Here is a 22,194-nt window from a genome sequence, read left to right as displayed (position 1 = left end):
AAGAGTAGGGTCATAGGGCGATGGGAAAGTAGGTGGCCCAACAGTAAGCTCATGACTCTGCTCCCCATCTCCTATGCGGATGACATTAACATCATCTGGAATCTGAACAGTCTGAAATGGTAACTCTGAATCTTGAGACTGTTCCTCAGTGAGTGTAGTGGCCATCTGCCCTATCTGATCATTCAAACTCTGAATGGACGCTCTGGTCTCTTGCTGAAACTGAAAGTTCTGCATGGTCATCTGCTCCAACAACTCCTGCAATGTAGGCTCAGAAGTAGAAGGCGGAGGAGCTATTTGGGCAAGAGCACCATATTGCTAACTCTCGTATTGTTGGACTGGTGGAGACATAAAGGTACTCTGGAATGGTGGTTCTTGATAATGATGTTGTGGAGTACTATGCCATCCCAGGTTAGGATCATTCCATCCAGGATCGTTGCTGTAACCATACTGCACAGGGGAGAATTTGCTCAGAAACTGATGCTCAAGATATCCCCAATCGGTAACGGATCTTAGAGGAAGAGAGTCTTTCCAATCCTTAGTTGCTCCTTGTAATGAATGCGGAAATGCCCCCAAGAAAATGTGATCAAGAGGGACATGTGGAGGCTTCAGTGAAGAGCACATGATGTGGAACTCCTCCAAATGTCTATGTGGGCATTCTCCTGCAAAACCATGAAACTTAGGCAGCAGATGTATCAGTCCAGTGGTGAGAATGCAATGAACATCATCCTCATTAAGTGAAACCGGCTCCCAAAGAGAGCTCTCATAAGTTGGAGGATGAGCCATATTATTCTCAACATAAAAGTCAGCAGAATTACAATCAGAGTACCACGCAGAAGGAGAATCATAATCAGAGGCATTGACAAAATAAGCACTATTCACATAACCAGAATAGGTAGACATGGAAAAAGAAAAATACTAAAAATTACGAAACAAATAAAACACAACACATTTATACAAGCAACACGCACACACAAAACAGAACATCACATCACAAGACAAGACAAAATACAACACACACTAACACAACAAAAGACCTAAAACTGAACCGTTGGTCCCCGGCAACGGCGCCATTTTGATGAGAGGGTCGCACCTCTCACAAAAGTTGTGCATAAAAGAATGCAGTATAGTATTAGGAAGTGACTCCTAGGTCGTCTCTTAAGGACCAAATGTGGTTCAGGTAATAGGTCAAACACATAGTGGGGGGTTTTGAAAGTGTTTTTGTGATTGCGGATGAACTTGAATAAAACACGAATGCAAACATAAATGTAAAAAAAAAACGATTTCAAATACAAAATTAAATCATTGGTGACTTAAGCTAACATTACAACTAAATTACAGAAAACTTGCATGACTCTCTTGAATTAAAATTGCTAAATTGGAAATGCATCTTCCATTAATCAAAGGCAATGCGTAGAAGCATAATGCAGCGAGAAGAATTAAATTACCAATTCCTTGAACAACTTGAACACAATAAATAAAGAGAAAATGCATCTTGCGGCTGGAATAAAAGAGACTACACTTTCATCTTGCATGGACCAAATTAAATACACCTAAATCTAATGGATCTACTATTCCATCACCGAAACATAACTAAGCAAAATACTTGAACAATAAACAAAATCATAAGATGGAAAACCAAAGTCATTTCAGCTGAAAAAGAAAGAGAAAATATAAGCATGCAATGATATTAAATGAAACATTTTAAGCTAAAATAGAAATGCACAAAAAACACCTTGCGGCTGGTGTATAAAAGTGTGAAACAATTGAAGGTATTGTACAAAATTCATGAGCAGCAGGAATCAATTTTAATGCACGATGGACAAAGCTCATATCAAATAGAAAATGAAAGGTTTAGCTAAAGAAAATAAAAATCATCACGGCACAAGTACTAAGAAAAGTGTGAGTTCACAATTGGAATATAAAATTGGTATCTAACAATTGCATGATTCATATCACCCGCCCAGTAGTGACACCACCTCCTTTTCTTTTAAAGGAGATTGGAAGTGCTTCCAACTTAAACGTGCAGTTGTGTGCTCTTTGCAGTTCAGCTGCTTGCTTCTCCTTCATCCAAAGTCCATCACCGCTGCTACCTCTGCTCAACATGACAGCACCTTTCCTGCCTCATCCTTGCTCCAGCTCCCTCTTGAACTCCGTCCCACAAGCGCGGACACGTTGCCAGCCAGAAGAATTAAAGGCGCTTTTTCACCGTCCAGCCGTGTGCTTCTTTCTTTTCTCTTGCTAAATGAATCAGCCTAAAACTCATACACTATGCATCACCGCTTCATTCTTCTTACATTCTTCTCTGCCTAAAAATAAAAGCCCTCCATCTCTGCTCCGTGGCGGCTCCCACACACGTTCACCTAACCATCAACGTGTTGCTTTCTCTTCCAGTCGTCCGTAACCTTCCATCTCAACTTTTCCCGGACGTGGCAGCCAATGAACCGTGACAATGGTGGCTCCTCTTCTCTCGTTCAACACCGCTTCCCTAATAAATGAAGTTAATAGCCAATTGAAACGTAACAGCATCCGAGTGCCACTTCTAGAATCATAAAATGCGAGTAGAGATTGAATATAAACGTGCACAAGCTTTCCTTTCGTGAAAGAAAAAAAATGTTACAAGTTAAGAACCGTATGAGTGTGGCGGCTGGACCCAATTCACGTTACAGCCCCTTCATTCATTCTTTCCCCATAAAAAAAAATGTTTTCCACCCCCCGAGAAAAGAAAAACAAAACGTATAAGAGTGTGGGTGGCGGCTGCCCTTCTCTAAGGCCGTGTGTCTCTCTTTAATAGGGGTGGGGTCCACACAATAAAACCCTAGGGTCCAAGTCACTAACTTCTAATTTTTGGGTCTAATCTAGTTTACCAAAAATTGACCCAAAATGTAAGAGTTGATACAGAAATTCTAACCTACTGAATTACAATTTAATTAATTCTAAAATGTCTGTGTGGAGAGTCTTGAATTTATTTGGCATTCTTCCTGATGTCCCAAAATGTATTTCCGAAATTTTCCTGCACTTCAAAAATGCACTTAATCAGCTCAGAAAACCCAAATTAGCACAATTACGAATTTTCGACCAAATTAAGCAGAATTCGGAAAACGGGAAAATAACAGACAATTAAACACACTTCCCTGGTTTATTTAAGTGCAATAAACTAAATACAATTCATTAAATAACAACTCATCACCTATCCAATTGTGTTTCCACCACCCGCATCGTCAATGCCGCAAAGAACCTACAACCACCACATTGTCTTTCACCATCAATGTCGCAACCACCCACACCGTTAAACCCATCCACCACCATGAACCATGCCGCGTTGTCACCACCATGGCGAAAATCGCACAACCAGGTTTGAACCTACCCTCAATCATCAATCTCGCGCAACCCAAATCACCAACAACATCATCTTCTTCCTCACGATTAAGACCTAGGAAAACCCATAAAAATTCCTAATTTTTGAACTCCCAATTCGGGTAGAACAGAAATGAAGGCTTACCATGTGGTAGGCCTTCCCCACCCAAAAATTAGGGTTTCAGATTAGGGAAGAGTGCTTCTGCGCCGTTAACTCGCGAGAATTGGGTTTTGACCTTCCCATCTGCGGTGGCTACTGGTAACGTGATGGTGTTTGGCGAATTAGAGGTCTTTTCCTTTTTGCAGGTGATGAGTTCAAGTGGATGGAGGTGCGAAGATGCGAACTCAGATCTCGTAGGATGAGGCTTTTTTTTTATGATTTTGTGGTTTGCAGGTTTGGGCTTCGAGAAGGTGATGGAGGTGTGGTGGTTGTAGGTTCTCGCATTGAGTAGCGCGATTCTTACGACGACAACGACCTGAAGTGGGCTTTGCAGTGCGGTAGAAATGGTGAGGGCAGGAGGCAGTGGCGGTCGTGAGGTCGCACTTGGGTTCGCGATCCTATAGGGAGAGGTTCGCTCTAGGGTAGCGGCGACATGGCGATTTAGGGTTTTGATTGGTGTCGTGATTTCTGGTATGCAGGTTTGGTGATGGTGAAAATTGGTGGCGGAGCTCGCGGGTTTGATGGAGGTGGGAGATGGTGGTCGTGGCGGCTTGCGTGAGCTCGTGAGGGATGGGGCCTTCCAACGGCTTTGTAGCGTTGGTGGTGGTCTAGTGAAGATGTTTCATGGTGGTGGCGTCGCATGATGTTAGCAGCGGCGTAGCTGTTGACGACGACGATTGTGGATGGTTCGGCGGCTAAGGTTTGGTGCTTGATGGAAGTTAGGATTTCTGAAGATGGTAATGACGTGGCAGCCAAATTTATACTGTAAAATTCATTTCAACCTCTCATTGCTTACCACATCATCACGCAGACAACTTAAAATTGACACGTTACCAATTTATACTGCCATATCATCAATTCATTAACACCGTTAGTGTTTTTTAACGGAAGGGACAAAGTTGACACAAAATTTCCCAAGTCAAGACCAAGTAAACACTTTTTTAAAACCAAAGACCAAATTGACAAAACCGAGCACAACTGAGTACAAAAGAGGCTGTTAAGCCTTTTCTTTTTCAAGTGAATTTTGTGGTTGTCTGTGTACTGTGATGAATGGAGCTAGTGGTTAATTGTAAATGAAGTTGCACATTAAAGCATGAGGGATTTGATTCCCTCTTTACAGGTTGATGAAAGCATAAGGGAGATGGTGGTTTTGCCTGGCTCTTAGCGACGCGATTTTCTATTGGGTTTCTCTACATTTGATTTGCAGGTGGTGATGGACTAAGCTTCGTGATGGTGCGTCAATGGAGGAAGCTTCCATGTAACTTTGCCACGTCACTAAAAAGTGTGTAGTCAGCAAGCCAATACACACAAATTTTAACGTTCTCCACATAATATTTAACGGCAGAGATTTTATTGATTTAATTTTACATAAAAAAGATCCAATTAAGTTTTTTTAAAATACGGAAACCTAATTGACACGAATCTGTACAAATAGAAACCTTCGAAATGATTAAACCATTAAAATAACACATTTTGATTTCTAAAAAAACTTCGATAAATAGTTTCAAAAATACTTTTCATCAACTAAAATTTTAGTCATTGAAGTCACAATTATCCAAGATTCATTATTGTCGGACATAAAACAATTGGTTCTCCTATCCAAGACTTAAAATCAATTACAAATAATTGAATTTTACTTGTAAGTAAAAAGTAATAATTATCGCAAACGAATAGGAGAAACAATTCCAAAAGAAAATTAAATTTCTCTCTTTTAACTTCTTAACTTTTTAACAAAATATATAGGTATGATCAATTATTTTCTCCTATTTAAACATAAAAAATTAGAATTAAATATACATTTTTTTCTTAATTTCTAGAAAAAAAATTAAAATTAATTTTTTTAAACTTTGGATAATTTAATTTCTTAACTTCAAAATATATGATTATTTAAATAATATTTTATTAAATTTATTTGATGTTATTAATATTAAAGTAGAAAAAATATATCAAATACTATAAATAATTTAAATACAATTATAAAATGCATTTAAAATATTAAATAAATATAAAAAAATTTAGTTAAAATAATCAAAATTTATGTATTTTTAAATTAAGAAAATAAATTGAATCAAAATTTTGAAAGTAAAAGAATTCTAATTTTCATTTGAAATTAAGAGATAAAAACATAATAATCCAAAAAATTATATTTAAGAAACTGAAAATCATTATATAAAAAAACACTATTTAGTAATATTATTTATTAATCTTTTACTTCGGAAAGTTTGTAAATTAATAAATAAAAAATTATTTATTTATTTATTTAATAATTTAATGAAATATTTTTTCCAAAAAATAACGATTACGTAAATTATTTTAATATATGTATGTATATTAGTGCAATAAAAATGTTGAAGGTATGAGTTTTTATGATTACAGACCATTTATAAAATATAAATTATTTTATGAAATAAAAATAAAAATGTAAACCTAACTAATATTTTCAATAAGGATAAACTTAAATAATTTTATTTAGATTTATATTGAGAGGCAGGTGGTATTCATCCGTAGGGGTTGAGCCAAACAAAAAACACTAGTCAATGAAGAGTTAGCAGCAATGTAAGGTCATCAAGAGTGGTCCCACAGATTACACGTGTCCAAATTCTGCGATTATTTTAATTTATCGACATTCAAATATTCAAGTGATGATAATAACGAAGACTCTTTCAGTCTCTTGCATAAAGTCCAACTAATTCAACAACACCCCAAAATTTCAAAGAATTAGTTAAAAACCCCAGGAAAACGGAAAATGACAGAATCTCCACCAACCCTGCTATGCACTCGTTCCTCTCTCTCTCTGTTTTCGTTGTAAAGAGAGTGTGGTAGTTTTTCTTCTCTCTCTCGTCATCTTCCCTTCCCTTTGCCTTCAGCCTCTCCTTTCCTTTCGACCTCTTTCTTTTCTTCGTCATCTAATTTCGATTCCGATTCCGATTCCGATTCGGTACTCTTCTTCTCCCTTTCTTTGTTGTTCCTCTGCGATAACGAATTTTCTCATTCGATACTTTCCTCCGTTTTCTCCGCGTGCAAACGGAGGGAAACACAGTTCTGATAACGATTGGAAAATGCTGGGAACTGCACTGCAATTTGGCGGGGTTCGCGGCGAGGATCGCTTTTACATTCCGGTGAAGGCGAGGAAGAACCAGAATCAGCGCAAACAAGGCCAGAGAGCCAAGAATGGCGAACTTGAAAACGCCGATTTAACTTCGAAGAGCAAACTTGATGTGTCTGAGAATCGAAATAGCAATAGCAATCTCAACCAATCATTGAATCCAACTCTTTCTCCGTCTGTAGAGTCTGTTAGTAATATCGATAGGTTCTTGGACTCCACGATGCCGTTAGTTCCGGCTCAGTATTTCTCCAAGGTTGATCTTAATTTCTCAATTCACTTTTCTTATTTATTTTTTTTGAGATGTTGAGACAGTTGTTGCGAATGTTTTATGCTTAGTTATTCTCGGAATTCTTGTTATGTTTTGATGTGGTTTATTTGAAACTCAAATTTGATTGTATTGTGGATGTAGACAACGATGAGAGGTTGGAAATTTTGCGATGTGGAGTATCAGTCTTACTTTTCCCTGAATGATCTCTGGGAATCTTTTAAGGAGTGGAGTGCGTATGGAGCTGGAGTGCCTTTGGTCCTCGATCAAAGTGAATCTGTTGTTCAGTATTATGTTCCGTATTTGTCTGCTATTCAACTCTATGGTCAATCTGCTGAGAAGCCAAGTGCAAAGCCTAGGTATTATTACCATTTCACGTGCTGATAAGAATTGCTAACTTTAAGACAAGACTCACCACGGGAAACACAATAGAGTTATGGATGGATGCTGCTTTTTTGGTTATCTCTCTGAGACTTGTTTGTTTATATTTATGCGTGTGTGCGTCTGTGTTTGTGCAATCAATTGATACAAGGTGTTAAGCTTTTATGTCACACAACCTCCTTTTTTCCCTTCTTATGCTCAGATTTCGTATCTTCTGGTTCTGCATTAGCTCATGTAGCATCGGTGGACCAAAATCATTTTTACGCCTAAACACCGCATAATTGGACCTGGTTGTGCTCTTTCTGAGCAACACATAGAATGAAAGTTGAAAGAGTACACTATCTAGCTTAAAACAATTTTAGCGAGTGTTGAAAGTAAATATTACATTAAGCAATAAGCATTGCATATAGAATAATTGGAAACCATTTCTTAGTTCTCATTATGAACCATATAAGAAGTAGGGAAACATGTGTATGCTTTTTAGGTTCCGGTTGAAAGGCAGCAGTATAAATTGAGAAGTAAATGCATTAGCAATACAAGTATAGTTCTTAGGCTTTGTAAAATGCTTCTCATTGAGAGTGAAACTGCAGGGGTTCTTAATGTAGAATTGAGAAAGATGATGTCATTTTCTGTTTGTAATAGTAAATTAGTTGGTTTTTACTCTGTTTTCAATCAAAATTTGCTTTTGTAACTATTCCTTTTTATAGAAGTAGTTGTTTGGTATCTGTAAAGAAAATGTTCAAATCTATTATTTGATTCTGTGAAGTGTGATCCTTGATGCAATGATGATAACGTTTCTCCTTGTTACTTGTTGCGTGAAATTGTGGGCTCATATCATGGAAATAATTTTTCTCTTTGGTGGGTGTCTTGTGCATTGCATTGCCTTTAAAAATAAACTATAATAATTTTACTTTGTTGTTTCATAACACTTTACTATAATTTTCCCTTCTCTTCCAATGATTTTTGAAATAAATTTAATCACCAATTCTGATCCTGCCTCTTTCCCCTCCTTGTAAAGAGTAATGAATAACATTTTATTCATTATTCTTGATTTGCCTTGAGGGTTTAATTTATAGATCATATTATTGAAGGCATAAAATGATATAATTATCGGATTTTACTCACAGAAAAACATAAATTCTACTTTAAACCACTTTTGAGGGGAAGCATTTGAAATGGTGCCTTAAAGCGCCGATCTTGTTAAAGTTATACTTCGTGAACAGCTGTCACGCTTTTACTTTTAGACTGTTTTGTTATAATGTGGACAAAATTGCTGAGGGTACTGGGCTTTATGTGCACAGCAAAATTTTAATTATCATAGGTCCTGTGCATTTCTATTCACAAATTTTCAAGTTATTTATTACTCATGAGGACATCTTTTGCTAATATTATATGTTCTTGTTGTGTTCACTTCCCTTCTTTTGAGTGAATTATTTGATGTCCAAGCTGTTAATGAAATGCAGATTTTTGCTGTAATAGAGTCATATTTGTATGTGGCATTTTTTATGGGTTATAACATTAGAAAGTTACTTTACAATTAGATTTGATAGCTTTAAGTGTGAAACTATTCAGTACTCTAATAATTTATTGACGAGTTAATGTGTCAAGTGGTTTGACAGTCACAAAACATTGTTTCTGTTATTAATATGCTGTGTTTTTGCAGCATCTCTTGTTTTGTTTTGTATTTTAATTATTTAGAGATGATAGGTTACAATATCAGGCAGTCTGCTGGATGAGGGAATAAAATGTTTGTGGGGGTGAGATAATTGGTGTTAGAGATCCCACATGGACTAAATATATGACTAAATTATAGTATATAAGTGGATGAAAACTTCATCTTGTCTAATCGGTTTTGTGAGGTTGAGTTAGGTTTAAATTCTATTTTCTTATTATGGTAGTAGAGTCATTCCAAATTTATTTTATTCAAATTTGTTGGGTCTATCGCCTCACCAATGTTCCCCACTAGTTTCACGCTCTAGATGTTCAATCCTAAGTATGAAGGGGTGTGTTGGAGATCCCATGTTGACTAATAATATAACCAAATTATAATATATAAGTGGGTGCAAATCTCACTTTACCAAACAAGTTTTATAGGATTGAGTTAAATTGAAATTTCACTTTTATCATAGTCAAGTTTGTTGGACTTATTATGTTATCCGCTATTGAGTTATTCCCTAGTCCCACACTTGAGATGTCAAGTCCTCAATGTTCAGGGATGTGTTGGAGATCCTACATAATTAAAGATATAACCAAATTATAGTATATAAGTAGGTGCAAACCTCAACTTATCAAACCATTTTTGTGAGGCTGAGTTAGACTTATATTTTACTGTCTTAATACGACTATTTGTCAGTTGGAAGAGTGAATAAAATTTTCTGAGGCCTGAGATAATTGGAAACATGGTATTTAAGACTATGGAGTATGGAGAGTTCTGTTATTTTTTATATGGTGTTTATTTGATAGATATTTAATATGATTACTTGTATTGCCTCAAAGATCTCTTTAAATTGAGCTTGGTAGAAGTGAAACCTTGATAAATGGAACAAATATACTGCAGATGAGTGATATATCTAGATGTCAGATGTTTCTTTGTATTATATCTAGTCAAATTTCACTTTCTTGTCTTCATTCCCTCATTTTTCGTCCTTACTCAACACAATGTTATCAGAACTTGACCGGTCATTGACTTGGTCAAAATACTAGGTCATTGGGCGATCCAGTAAGTCATTAATTGTAATTTCTGAAAGTATTCAACATTATCCAAATATTGTTTATAAAAGTTAAACCGTGTACAACAAATATTTCGTTGGTTTGGAGGTCAATGTCTGTCCTTCATCCAAAAGAGCAAGCTTTGAGTCCTTTTGACACCAATTTTTGAATTCTTCTCCTTCTTCAGTGCTCTTCCAAAATGGATCTCCTAACACTGGTTTACAAGTTTGGTTGAAAAGCAGCCAGTTCACATAGGTTTAATTCCAGTCACATCTAATCTCCTAACTAGTTCCACCTAGTAACAACACAGGTTTTGGTCTAACCAGTTGGACGAGCTGATCCAAGCCAATTTGATAACAGCTCAACACACTTTAAATTTTAAACACTTCGAGAGAGAAAATTAAGAAGATAAAAGGAAATTAATTTCATAAGATATAAAACTAGTTTATGGATAAGCTAATTCGTAGAAACTCTCTTATAGCTTCTCTAAATTCTTATTAACTTGTGCATAAGCTATTTTTAGCTAATGGAGAAGCTCATTTTTTCTTTTCATTTTTCTCTTTTAGAAGGTTTATGGAGAAACTTGTCCAAATAAGTCCACCATCAATTGATTTTAACTTTTGATGGATTAATGAATCATTATGGATCTCAATGTATTTGATATGCATTAAACTTTTTTATTTATACTCTCTCTTTTTGGCTACTGCTTCTTTTATGTGGTTAATCTAATAAAGATTTAATTGACTTTTGCTATTTTCATAATTTGTTATATAATTATAACTTACAAGTGCTATGGGAGTGTGCACTATTGTTATTTAGCTTGTAACTAATCAGATATGAATTTCTTAATTTCTTATGTTATTAGGTACACCAGTGAAGATAGTGATGGTGATTACTACAAAGATTCATGTAGTGATGAAAGTAGTGACAATGAATATGGAAAAAGGACTGAGTTTACAAAACAAAGCAGTCAATATCTAACAGGTGGTGTCTCACTGCAAATGAACAGATTATCTATAAACAACAAACGCAGTGCAGTGCAAGAAGGATTTTCTAGTGATGATAGTGAAACTGGGAATCCTCAAGATGTACTTTTTGAGTATTTGGAACAACATCCTCCGTATAGCCGGGAACCATTGGCTGATAAGGCAATTACTGATCCGTAGTTAATGTGTGGCTTATTTACCCATAATCTGGTCCATGGACCTTATACTTTTTAATATTTTGACAGATACAAGATCTTGCACGCTATTATCCTGCTCTCAAGTCATTGAGAAGCTGTGACTTATTACCAGACAGTTGGATGTCTGTGGCATGGTAATCTAATGTGTCATCACTTCTTTCCCATTCTTTATTTTTCACAACATTAACTTCATCTAATGTCGTAGTACTGTTTTTTTCATCCATTAACATATTTTAATGTTATGTTCTAGGTATCCTATATATCGAATACCCACTGGTCCAACTTTAAAAGATTTAGATGGGTGCTTTCTAACATACCATAAACTCCATACACCCTTGACAGGTAATCATGGATCTTTAAGCCTATATTTGACTGTAAATGCAATTCTTATTCTGCTTTATCCATGTGTTACAAAGCTCATAAAAGAGGAATGAAAGTTTTCCAAAAGCTAACAAGGAACTTGAACAGTTAAGTGCATGTCTGGATTGGTGCAAATGCATGCACTGTGTTAGGATATGGGGTGGCAGGGTATAATGGGTAATGGGTTTAGGATAGAAGTAAAGAGCGGGAAAGTTTGTTAGACTATTAGGGGGAGAAAGAGAGTATAAATAAGCCTTTTGCTAATTCTGTGAGGGGAGTTTTTGAATATTATTTTGTAAATCTGGACATTGGCCAGAAGAGGGGGATTAGGCCTCCATTAACGCTATCAGTGTACTTTGTTCTCAATTTCAATACAGAAACCCATTCCTTTTACAGTGTTAATTCTTGTTTGTGTGTGTGATTGGGTTGTCTTAGTTAGGTCTCCAACTCAGGAACCTAAAAAATTGGTCCGACCTGTCGAATCGAGAAGCAGAGCGCTGTCGTATCAACAGGAGAATTGCTAGATCGAGAAGCTGTCGGATCCAATTAAAGGCGGAGCAAGACGGTGGGCAAGCTACCGCTTGGGAGAATAGAATCGAAGGGAGGATAATCGTGATGGAAGGAATAGACAATACCTGGGAGAGGAGGACCAGCGAAAGGAGCATGGCAGAATACAGAAGAAATATGGAAGAAATACGGCAAGAAACGGTCGCGATGCGTCAAGACTTACAAGAAATAATGCAAAGGCTGGGTGGACGAAACAGGAACCAAGATGGACACGCAAATGGGGGCCAAGCGTCCATCAACGAGAATCAGAGGGTGAGGCGGAAAGACGAAGGAGGAAGGGAAGGCGAACATACTGAGGGGTAAAACAACTGGCAGAAACAGGTGGCGCTACCCGTCTTCGAGGGGATTGATCCGCTGAGCTGGATCAATCGTGCAAAGAAATTGTTCGAGTTACGAAGGGTATTGGAGGAGGAAAAGGTGCGCCTAGCCGATGTCAGTATGGAGGGGAGCGTTGGCTACTGGTTTAGAGCATGGAATGAGAAAGCCAAAAATCGTTCCTGGGATGGCTTGAAGGAAGCCCTGGTGATAAGGTTTGGAACCATTGTTGAGCATTTGGCGGCATCGAAACAGATGGGGACGGTTGAAGAGTATGTACAGGGAGGCGAAAAGGTAAGGAAAGGGAGCGGGATAGAAGACGATTCATATGGGAGACGAACGAGAGGTGAGGTGACACGATCTGAGACCAATAGCTATAACCAAGGCCGATCGAGAGTTGCCGAGCAGTCATAGGACAAGTGCTATAACCTATGCAGATCGGGAGTGGCCGAGCGGTCCGAGGCCATAGAAGACAAGTCGTCTTGGGGACGAACGAGTGGTGAGGTGACACGATCCGTGGCCGATCGCTATAACCCAGTCCGATCGAGAGTCACGGAGCGGTCAGAGGCCAAGCGCTATAGCCCAGGTCGATCAAGAGTGGTCGAGTGGTCGAGAACGGACGGCTGGAACCGAATGGGCTAGCACTACAAGCTGCGAACCCGAGAGGACTGAAGGAACCGAACGGAAGAGGACGTCCGGAAGCAAAGGGGAGAGAACCGTCGAATCTGAACGGGAAAGGACGGGAGGAACCGAACGGTCTTATAGTTATAGTCAAAGGCCGAACGGTTTTACACTCAAAACGGTCTCTTAGTCATTGGCCGAACGGACTTACAGTTACATTCAAAGGCCGAATGGTCTTACAGCCCAAACAATCTCTCAGTAATTGGCCGAATGGGCTTACAATTAGAATGAAGGCTGAGGAGGGAAAGGTGGATGGAAGAATCAATGGTTGGGAGAGAAGGATGGATTTTGTGAAGAGGTGGACCAGCGAACAAAAGAAGGGCCTTGCCGTTTTTGAATATTATTTGGTAAATCTGGACATTGGCCAGAAGAGGGGGATTAGGCCTCCATTAACGCTATGAGTGTACTTTGTTCTCAATTTCAATACAAAAATTCATTCCTTTTACAGTGTTAATTTTTGTTTGTGTGTGTGATTGGGTTGTCTTAGTTAGGTCTCCAACTCAGGAACCTAACACACTGTCACATTTTTATGTCCAAATGTACATGTGATGCAAAGCTAGTATTATATGCACTGAAATGATGAGCATCCATTTTTGCTGAACAACCAAACACCTTAAATATCCATGAATAGAAGTACAGATCCTCCTACAAGTGTTTCCTCTTTCTTTACAAACTTTCTGATTGTGTGAATGAATCTTTCTCTCCTTACTTCCCCTGTAATTGCCTAACAGATAAACTAACCACTCTTCCCTCTTCAACAATCCCTAACTACTTTTCCTCTTCTTTTTTGTCCTTACTGAATGTGTATTTTTGAAATGAAATAGACACTCTAAATTTAAGATGGGTGACATATTTTTTTACTTTGACAAACAAAATATGGGCTGGGGTGGTAGAGAAAGAGATTGTTTATTAATCATAATTCTTATTATTAACTAGTTAGGTGGCTGTTCTCCCATTTTTGGTCAAATTGTGTCAAAACCAATTTAAAAATACCTAGGTTGTTTTAGGGTTTTTTAATACCATGTCATTGGTGTGGAGAATCCACCAGTGTTTGTTTGTAGCTAATCTCCTATTGGAAACCTAGTTGATCACCTTCAGCAAGGTCTACTGTGAAAAACACTTCTTTTTTCATCCATAATTCTCTAATTGGAGACCTTGTTTGAGGGGACTACGTCCGGTACCACTCAGTAATAACTTGTTTTCATAGGCTTCGATGCTTTGCACATTGAATTTTCTTCTTAGCATTCAAGTATGGCTGATGTTTTAGCTAAAATGTGATATGCCCATGGTATTGGTTACTTATGCTAGTTCTTTCTTGTTTTGCTATTTCAAGCTAGCTATCGTGTACTTATTTATGTAGAGTACCATAGTACATGTGCCTTTCTTTGAATAGTATCTTTTGGAAATTCTCGATACACATTTATATGGAAATTGACTGCATCTATTTGTCAACTGTGCAACTAAAAAGAATGAGTACAAATCTGCAACTGACTGCAACTAAATATTTTGTTTGCCTTCTAATGACGGATGATTTGATAGACAAGGAATGACACTAAGGGATTTCTTTTTGCAATTTGAATTTGACTACGTCCACCACTACCATACCTTTTTCATGGAGTCAGCTATACGGATCAACTGATATCGTAATACTTTACTGTATATCATTTCTTTAAATAACCTATTAACTCTACATTATTTTTGGTGGTTTCACCCTTAGTTTTTCTTTTTAAAAAACCCTCTTTCTACCTCTAGCAATAGGCTACCTTCCATCTGTTTTATACTTCTTATTGGGTCTCCTACAAATCTTCTCCAGGCATCCCAAAACTCATAAGGGGAACTACTGGGTTTTTCCGTACAATAGTTATTATTGCATCCATTCCCATTGTTATTTTTTCCAGTAAGTCTCTCATCGATGGTTTTAGTGCCCAACACTCAATTCCATACTACATCACAGGACCTATAGCTGCATGGAATGATTTTCACTTAAGCTTGAGGGATACCTCTTAGTCATACATAACACTAGAGATGCTTTATTTCATTCAGCCTGCTTCAATCATCACCATCTATCTATTTGTCATTTTTTTAATGATGAGCGCAAGATACATGTGCAATTTGTGATAATGGCCTCCAATTTTTTCTAAACTTACTGATAGGTTTCCAATCAAGAAACCTAATTCAACTCTCACTCTAACACACCAAGAATTGATTCAAGACTCTGTATAACCTCTCTGGTATTATTAGACAATAGAAGAATACAAGAATAGGGACAGTAATGGGAGCCTAACCTCCCCCAACAGGAATAACAGTCCTGTTCAATGTACACCAACGTTCCAAAGATCCCTTCCCCAACTAACGCTCTCTCATTTATACACATATTCCCGCCCTTGTCTAACTGTCAAAACAGTTAGAGAACTAACGTCTCCTTCTCCTCTCATATACTAATAATCTCCATGTAGCTCCCTCTTCACCCCCTTGTTGCCACTCCACCAAAACTTGGTGTAGTACCTCTTCGCCCTGCTGAACTTGCCTCCTGTCTAAGACCCTTATTGGCCAGAAACTCGGTCCTTCTGCTTGCAACTCTTCAGGCAACTCCTTTTCGATCCTTTTATCCCCCACGACCTTCTTTAATTGGGAAACGTGGAACACCGAATGAATCCTGGCTGTTTCTGGTAGCTTGAGTCTAAATGCCACCTGTCCCACTTGTAGTAATACTTGAAATGGACCAAAGTACCGTGCAGATAACTTTGGATGAAGACGAGTTGGCATTGAAGCTTGTCGGTGTGGTCTGATCTTTAAATAAACCCAATCGTCCACTTTTATGTCCACCTCCCTCCTTCTCTTGTTAGCTTGCTGTGTCATTAAGTCTTGGGCCCTGTTTAAATGGAATCTCAGCTGCTTAAGTGCTTCGTCACGTGTCATCAAATCTTGCGCCACCGCTTCTACAGGCGTTTCACCATTGGAACGAATCGGCTCATCCCATTCCATGATTGCCTTCGTCTTCTCGCTATCCATCTCAACGCCCAGTTTTGAAATTTGGTGACCCAGGTAACAAATCTTCCTTCTCCCGAACTCACACTTCTTTTGATTTGCCACCCATTCGTTCTGCTCTAACAGTTGCAACACCATACCCAACTGCTCCAAATGATCGGCCCACGTTGGACTGTAAACGAGGATGTCATCAAAGAACACCAACACCCACCTCCTGAGATACGGCTGCAACAAGCTGTTCATAGTGCTTTGGAAAGTAGCCGGTGCATTCATGAGACCAAAGGGCATTACAAGGAACTCAAAATGGCCCTGATGCGTTCGAAACGCAGTCTTGTACACGTCCCCTTCTTCCATTCTAATCTGGTGGTAACCAGACTTCAAATCGATCTTCGAAAAGTATCGTGCCACCTTCAATTCGTCCAGTAATTCCTCAATCACAGGTATTGGAAATTTGTCTGAGACTGTAGCTTTGTTTAAAGCTCGATAATCCACGCAAAAACGCCAGCTCCCATCCTTCTTCTTCACAAGGATGACCGGACTGGAGAATGGGCTCGAACTGGGTCTGATAATCCCCGCCTTAAGCATGTCTTCTACTTGACGCTCAATCTCGCCTTTCATGAGATGTGGATATCTGTATGGGCGTACATTTATTGGATCAACAGCTTCCTTCACCTGAATGCGGTGCTCCTTGCTACGTGTCGGAGGCAGCCCTTGCATGTCGCGGAATACGCGATAGTGCGTTTGTAGCAGGTTCCCCAGTTCACGCTTCTGCTCTCCCGTCAAATCAGCTCCCCACTCACGGGTCTCCTCTGTCTCCACTACGCACAGATTCCAAACCACCGCCCATGACTCAGCATCCACTACCTTCAAAAGGCTCTTTGGTTTCACCAGCTGGCGGCCTAAGGTTGGATCGCCTTTTATCTGAATCTTCGTATCTCCTACTTGATACTCCATCGTCATTTTACCCCAATTCGTTCTCACCTCTCCCAATTTTGCAAGCCATGCAACACCTAAAATCATGTCAACTCCTCCTAACTCAAACACGTAAAATTCCTCCTCCACTTCGACCCCCTCCAATTGCACCGTCACTCTTTCACAGCGTCCCTGGGTGATTTTTTTATACCCATCGCCTAAGCTTACTAAATATGTCGGTGTATCTGCCACTGGCAGCCTTAGCTCCTCCGTCAACCCTTTACTCATGTAGTTGTGACTGGCACCGCTGTCGATCAACACTACGACCTCTCTGTCACCAATTCTGCCTTTCAACTTCAGGGTCTTCGTGGACGTCAGCCCCTCTGCCGAACACGCCGAGAGCTCCATCGGCTTTTCCTCCAGGTTGATAATTCCCTCATCAACTTCTGCCTCCTCATCCTCCGCCAACAAGAGCACTCTCAAACTCCTCTCTGAGCACCGATGTCCTGGTGCGAAAGGACCTCCGCATCTAAAACACCGCCCCTCTTCTTTCCTTTTTAGAAATTCCGGGTACGGCAAAGTTCTCACCGTTCGTCCTCGATTATCGCTCCCGTTCGTACTGCTCCCTCTCGGCAACGTGTTCGTCGTAACCACGTCTCTTCTCACTGGTCCTCCACCCTCTGTTCTTCCACTCTGGGTTGTCGTAGGTTTATTTGAGTCCGATCGCGTCACAATGCCCCCCGATCGTGAACCGAATGGGTTGATCTTGGCCCCACCCAGGTAACTCCCCTGTGCTCTCATTATCGCGTCCTCCACGTCCCGTGCAATCCGTATCGCCTCCATTAATTCCGGTGGGTTCTGGATCCTCACTTGACCCTTCACATCTTCTCGCAATCTAGCGAGGAAGTACCCAAGTACTTGCTCCTCAGGTATACCCCTAGTCTGGGCCGTCAACACCTCAAAACTGCGAGCGAATTCTTCTACCGTACCCTCCTGCCTCAACGTAGCCAATCTCTCAAAAATTGTTCCCCTACACCCACTGCCGAAACGGTTGATCATCGCCGTCTTCAAACCGTCCCATAAACGGTTCCTTGCTTTTTCTTTCCAAAAAGTGAACCAATACGCCGCGCTTCCCTCCATACTTACGTACGCAACTTCCACCTTGTCCTCATCGTTCGTCACCTTTTGGATGTCAAAGAATCTCTCCGCTCTATTGAGCCAACTAAGAGGCTCCTCTCCCTCGAAGGTCGGTAACTCCACCTTCTTCCGCCAAGGTTTTTGTTCCATCCCTCTATCGCCAGTTCCTCCATTTTCGTTTCCTCCCACAACTCGATGTTGATTGTCGTTCACCGAGCTGTCATCCGAACTTCCCTCCGTTTGATTGCCACGCGTACCCAAAGCCTTCATAATTTGCTGTAGGTCTCGTCGTACCGCCGCTGATTCAGCCTTCATTCCCTCCATCGTAATCTCAATGGCCTCCAATCTTGCCTCGTTATCATTCACCATTCTCACGTCGCGTAACTTCTCACCCAATTCGGATCCGGCAGGTCGGACCAAATTGATAGGTTTCCAATCAAGAAACCTAATTCAACTCTCACTCTAACACACCAAGAATTGATTCAAGACTCTGTATACTCTCTGGTATCATTAGACAATAGAAGAATACAAGAATAGGGACAGTAATGGGAGCCTAACCTCCCCCAACAGGAATAACAGTCCTGTTCAATGTACACCAACGTTCCAAAGATCCCTTCCCCAACTAACGCTCTCTCATTTATACACATATTCCCGCCCTTGTCTAACTGTCAAAACAGTTAGAGAACTAACGTCTCCTTCTCCTCTCATATACTAATAATCTCCTATCACTTACATTCCATTTTCCGTACAAAATTTTTCTGGACTTTTATAGATCCAAATTTAAATAATTGGTTTGGATTTTACATCCAAAATCTTCCTTTCTAAACAAAACTAGTTTAAATGTTTATAAATCAGTTTGATACCAACTTTGAAACTGGTATTCTTTTCAGTATCAGTGTTATAACCAAAATCATTTAAAATTATTATATATTTTCCAAGAATATTTTTTTTGAATGAAAATGTTGGAATTTTTCATATTTCATAAATTGTGTAATTAATAAATAATCTAAAAACCAAACCAGTGTTTTTTAATATTTGGTACATGTTCCCTATATAGCTAGGTACAATATTTGATACACTCGAGTGGTGAGTCTTCAGTGTGAGTGCGCATCATTTCCTAATGAGGACAAATGGTATATTACTGTGTTGAAACGTGATATCAGTTACTGTGTTTTGGTAAATTTATAGAAGCATGTTTCCTAAGCATAAAAATGTTTTTAGTTAGGATGGCTCAACAGCTTTCGTGTAAGTTTTTCTTATAGAAAGAAAATGGAATACACTTATTAAGTGTTGGAAAAAGAAAACATATAATGAAAATATAAAATATAAAATAATTTTATTTTTTTTTATCTTGCACTAAATCGAAGAATTTGTACATACATAGTTACTTTTATTGGTATCTATGTTTTTATCTTCATATTGCTAATAATTATAAAATTGAACTAGGTAAATACACCTGGAGGATATGTTCTCAAATCATGTTTGATATATGTTTTATTAATATTATTTAAACAAGTGCTGCTTATTCATCTATACAAGTGAGTTTCATGTGAAAACGTTTCGCACTAAATATCATTACTTTTTCATCATATCATATTACCTATTATTAGGTTGAATCAAATTTCCAATGAACATATTTGTTATTCTTAATTTTAAATTATTTTGGATTTACTCTCAATTTTTTTTTTAAATACTGGTTTTGAAATTGGTATCAAATCAAACCGATTTAAAACTATCCAAACTATTTTTTTTTTTGTAAAATATGGATTTGGATCTATAAAAATCTAAACTAGTTTTTTTAACAAAATATAAATTTGGATTTAATTCTAAATCATGTTTTTTGGATCTGTAATGTATTGGATTAGTCCAGTAATAGAACAGGTCTAATTTTATGGATTTTTTTCTCATCCATAATACCAATTAGGACTATATTATCTACAAAAGAAACTGTTAGTTCTTAGAAATACTCAGTAAGCAAATCCAAGATTCAGCAAGTCAAAACAAGTTGAGCTGATGCAAATATATTGTTAAAGGAAATTTGCTTTGACCCCACCCTGTGTTCTCACTTCTCACTTATTTTTTACCCCCTTGTACATATCTCTGATTACTTAAATATAGACAATATGAACTCTTTATTCTCGAAGGCCTTCCAAAATCTCTCCTCTATTCTATTGTATGGTTTTTCCAAATTAATAAATAACCACATAAAAGTTATTTTTATTCCTCAAATATTTTACCATCAATCGTTGTGGCGACTATTATGCTTTCCATAGTCCCTCCCCAGCATAAAGCTAACAGAATTTTAGTATCGTTTGTTGTCTTAATCTCTTAATGTATGGTCATTTACCCTCAATTTGAAATTGCATATATGGAAAAACAGAAGTTACTGCTTAATCTTATTGTGCAATAATACTTAACTTGCTGTTTGATGTTATATCAACTTATTGCAAACACAGGGCTTTGTCCCAGAAACATGAAATAGTTGCTGCTTGATCACTTTGATGAAATACTGACTATTGTAAAAAATTTCTTTTTATTACACTTTGCAGGAAGTGATTGTACTCATGCTCCAACACTTGTTTATCCCAGTGAGACAGATGCTGCACCAAAGATTTCTATACCTACTTTTGCAATGGCTTCCTATAAGTTAAAGGGGTCTGTTTGGATGAAAAAAGGAGTTGGTGAGACTCAACAAGTGAGTTCCTTCTTGCAGGCTGCGGATAAATGGTTAAGGCTTGTTCAGGTTAACCACCCGGATTTTCAGTTCTTTAAATCACATGGCACCTATCATAGATGAACTGAATAAGAAGACTTGGCATTCCTGCTTTTGGCTAAAATTGAGCCTTAATTTCTGTTCATTGCTTAAAGCAAACTTGATAAAAAACTATCCATCTGTAGAGGTTTTGATGGCGTGATGACTGCCTAATTGTGGATTCTTGTGATATGCCTAAGCAGTACAAAAGATGAAGCCGATATCAAGCAATGAACTTAGAGGTTGCTTAAGTGAAAAAGAAAAAGAAATACGGAGGAAAAACTATCAGATAAGTGGAAGGTTCTAATGAAATGAGTGAGAAACTAGAATATGGCGAACTAGTTAACAGGAAGGATGTGTGGGATAAAGCCAAACTGTACAAGCCTTTCGGTTCAATAGTGGTAGAGATCCCCTTAATTTCTAGAGATAAATATTTACAGATGGTGTGATATGGAAGAAAATGGGTGAAATGCTAAGATTTTGCTGTGTTACGTGGCCCAATTTTGGCACTATATCTGATGATCATGATATTGCTCTGGTGATGGAAGAGATGGTACTGTAAGTGTGCACTACTGTTTTAAAGTAAGTTTTAGACTTACGGTGTTTAATTGTTTGACTTACCACAGCTACTGGGGTAAGCTTGTTGTAGACTTAAAGATGTTCATAATTAGCTCGATATTGGTGGAATGATCTGTAGAGAACGCATGATATTAATCATGTAGGTATCAGTTTTCACACTGGTGAATCTGAACTAGTTGTTGTATTGTGAAACAGTATGAAAAATATTTTTCAGATTCCTTGCTTTAAAAGTGCGGAGTATTTGGTATAATAAATTATCAATTGGCCACACAGAGTTACATAGCATTCCTCTTGCCATACCGAATTTGCTTCTATGTTGTAGAATTGTGCAAGGTGCATTAGAGTACAGCATCAGGGAAGCAGAAGTCGGTGAGGTGCATGCTATGTTACTAGGTGCAACCAAAAAGTATAATGTTTAGATTGGAATTCTCTAACCATGGTTTTGAAGTATACAAATGCAAATAACTTTTTCTCAAATTGTAGAATGGGACTTTAAAACTAGAAACCGAACGTGTTATAGACTACTTACTACATACTCGCACATTATGCATTCCGGGATCCAAACTCATCGATAATTGTTTTACTGTTAAATATGTTTTTTATATAATTTAATTTAGCTTTTTTATCTTTATAATTTTAGATAAATGAAATAATGGTTCTTATTGATAGACAGTGTTAATGTTTTGTCTACATGGCTAATGATATTCCACTTTAGACTTGCACATGTACATATAAGGTATACACA

The 22,194-nt window shown here is 38.2% G+C and overlaps 2 protein-coding genes and 1 pseudogene across 3 annotated transcripts; 2 read left to right on the top strand and 1 right to left on the bottom strand.

Moving 5' to 3' along the window:
- The first annotated feature begins 6,253 nt into the window (after positions 1 to 6,253).
- On the top strand, positions 6,254 to 21,679 carry LOC124822613 (uncharacterized). 2 transcript variants are annotated; one of them, XM_088104012.1, is made up of 7 exons: positions 6,254 to 6,452; positions 6,555 to 6,873; positions 7,030 to 7,244; positions 10,841 to 11,123; positions 11,207 to 11,292; positions 11,409 to 11,500; positions 20,668 to 21,679. In XM_088104012.1, the coding sequence occupies exons 2-7, from the start codon at positions 6,574 to 6,576 to the stop codon at positions 20,913 to 20,915; spliced, it is 1,224 nt and encodes a 407-aa protein (XP_087960138.1). In that variant the 5' UTR covers positions 6,254 to 6,452; positions 6,555 to 6,573; the 3' UTR covers positions 20,916 to 21,679. The 2 variants fall into 2 exon arrangements, with proteins under 2 accessions (XP_087960138.1, XP_047150595.1); XM_047294639.2 differs by having other exon boundaries at positions 6,254 to 6,873.
- LOC148205994 (uncharacterized) lies at positions 11,507 to 15,479 on the top strand (annotated as a pseudogene).
- LOC148205993 (uncharacterized) lies at positions 15,494 to 20,660 on the bottom strand. Its single transcript, XM_088104011.1, has one exon. It carries the CDS (start codon positions 18,485 to 18,487, stop codon positions 15,494 to 15,496), a length of 2,994 nt encoding a protein of 997 aa, XP_087960137.1. The 5' UTR covers positions 18,488 to 20,660.
- Positions 21,680 to 22,194: the final 515 nt, after the last annotated feature.

The sequence above is a fragment of the Vigna umbellata genome, chromosome 1 (genome assembly GCF_029865625.1).
Source record: "Vigna umbellata cultivar VRB3 chromosome 1, Vumbellata_1.0, whole genome shotgun sequence".
Classification (NCBI taxonomy): domain Eukaryota; kingdom Viridiplantae; phylum Streptophyta; class Magnoliopsida; order Fabales; family Fabaceae; genus Vigna; species Vigna umbellata.
This window is presented reverse-complemented; position numbering and strand designations above follow the sequence as displayed.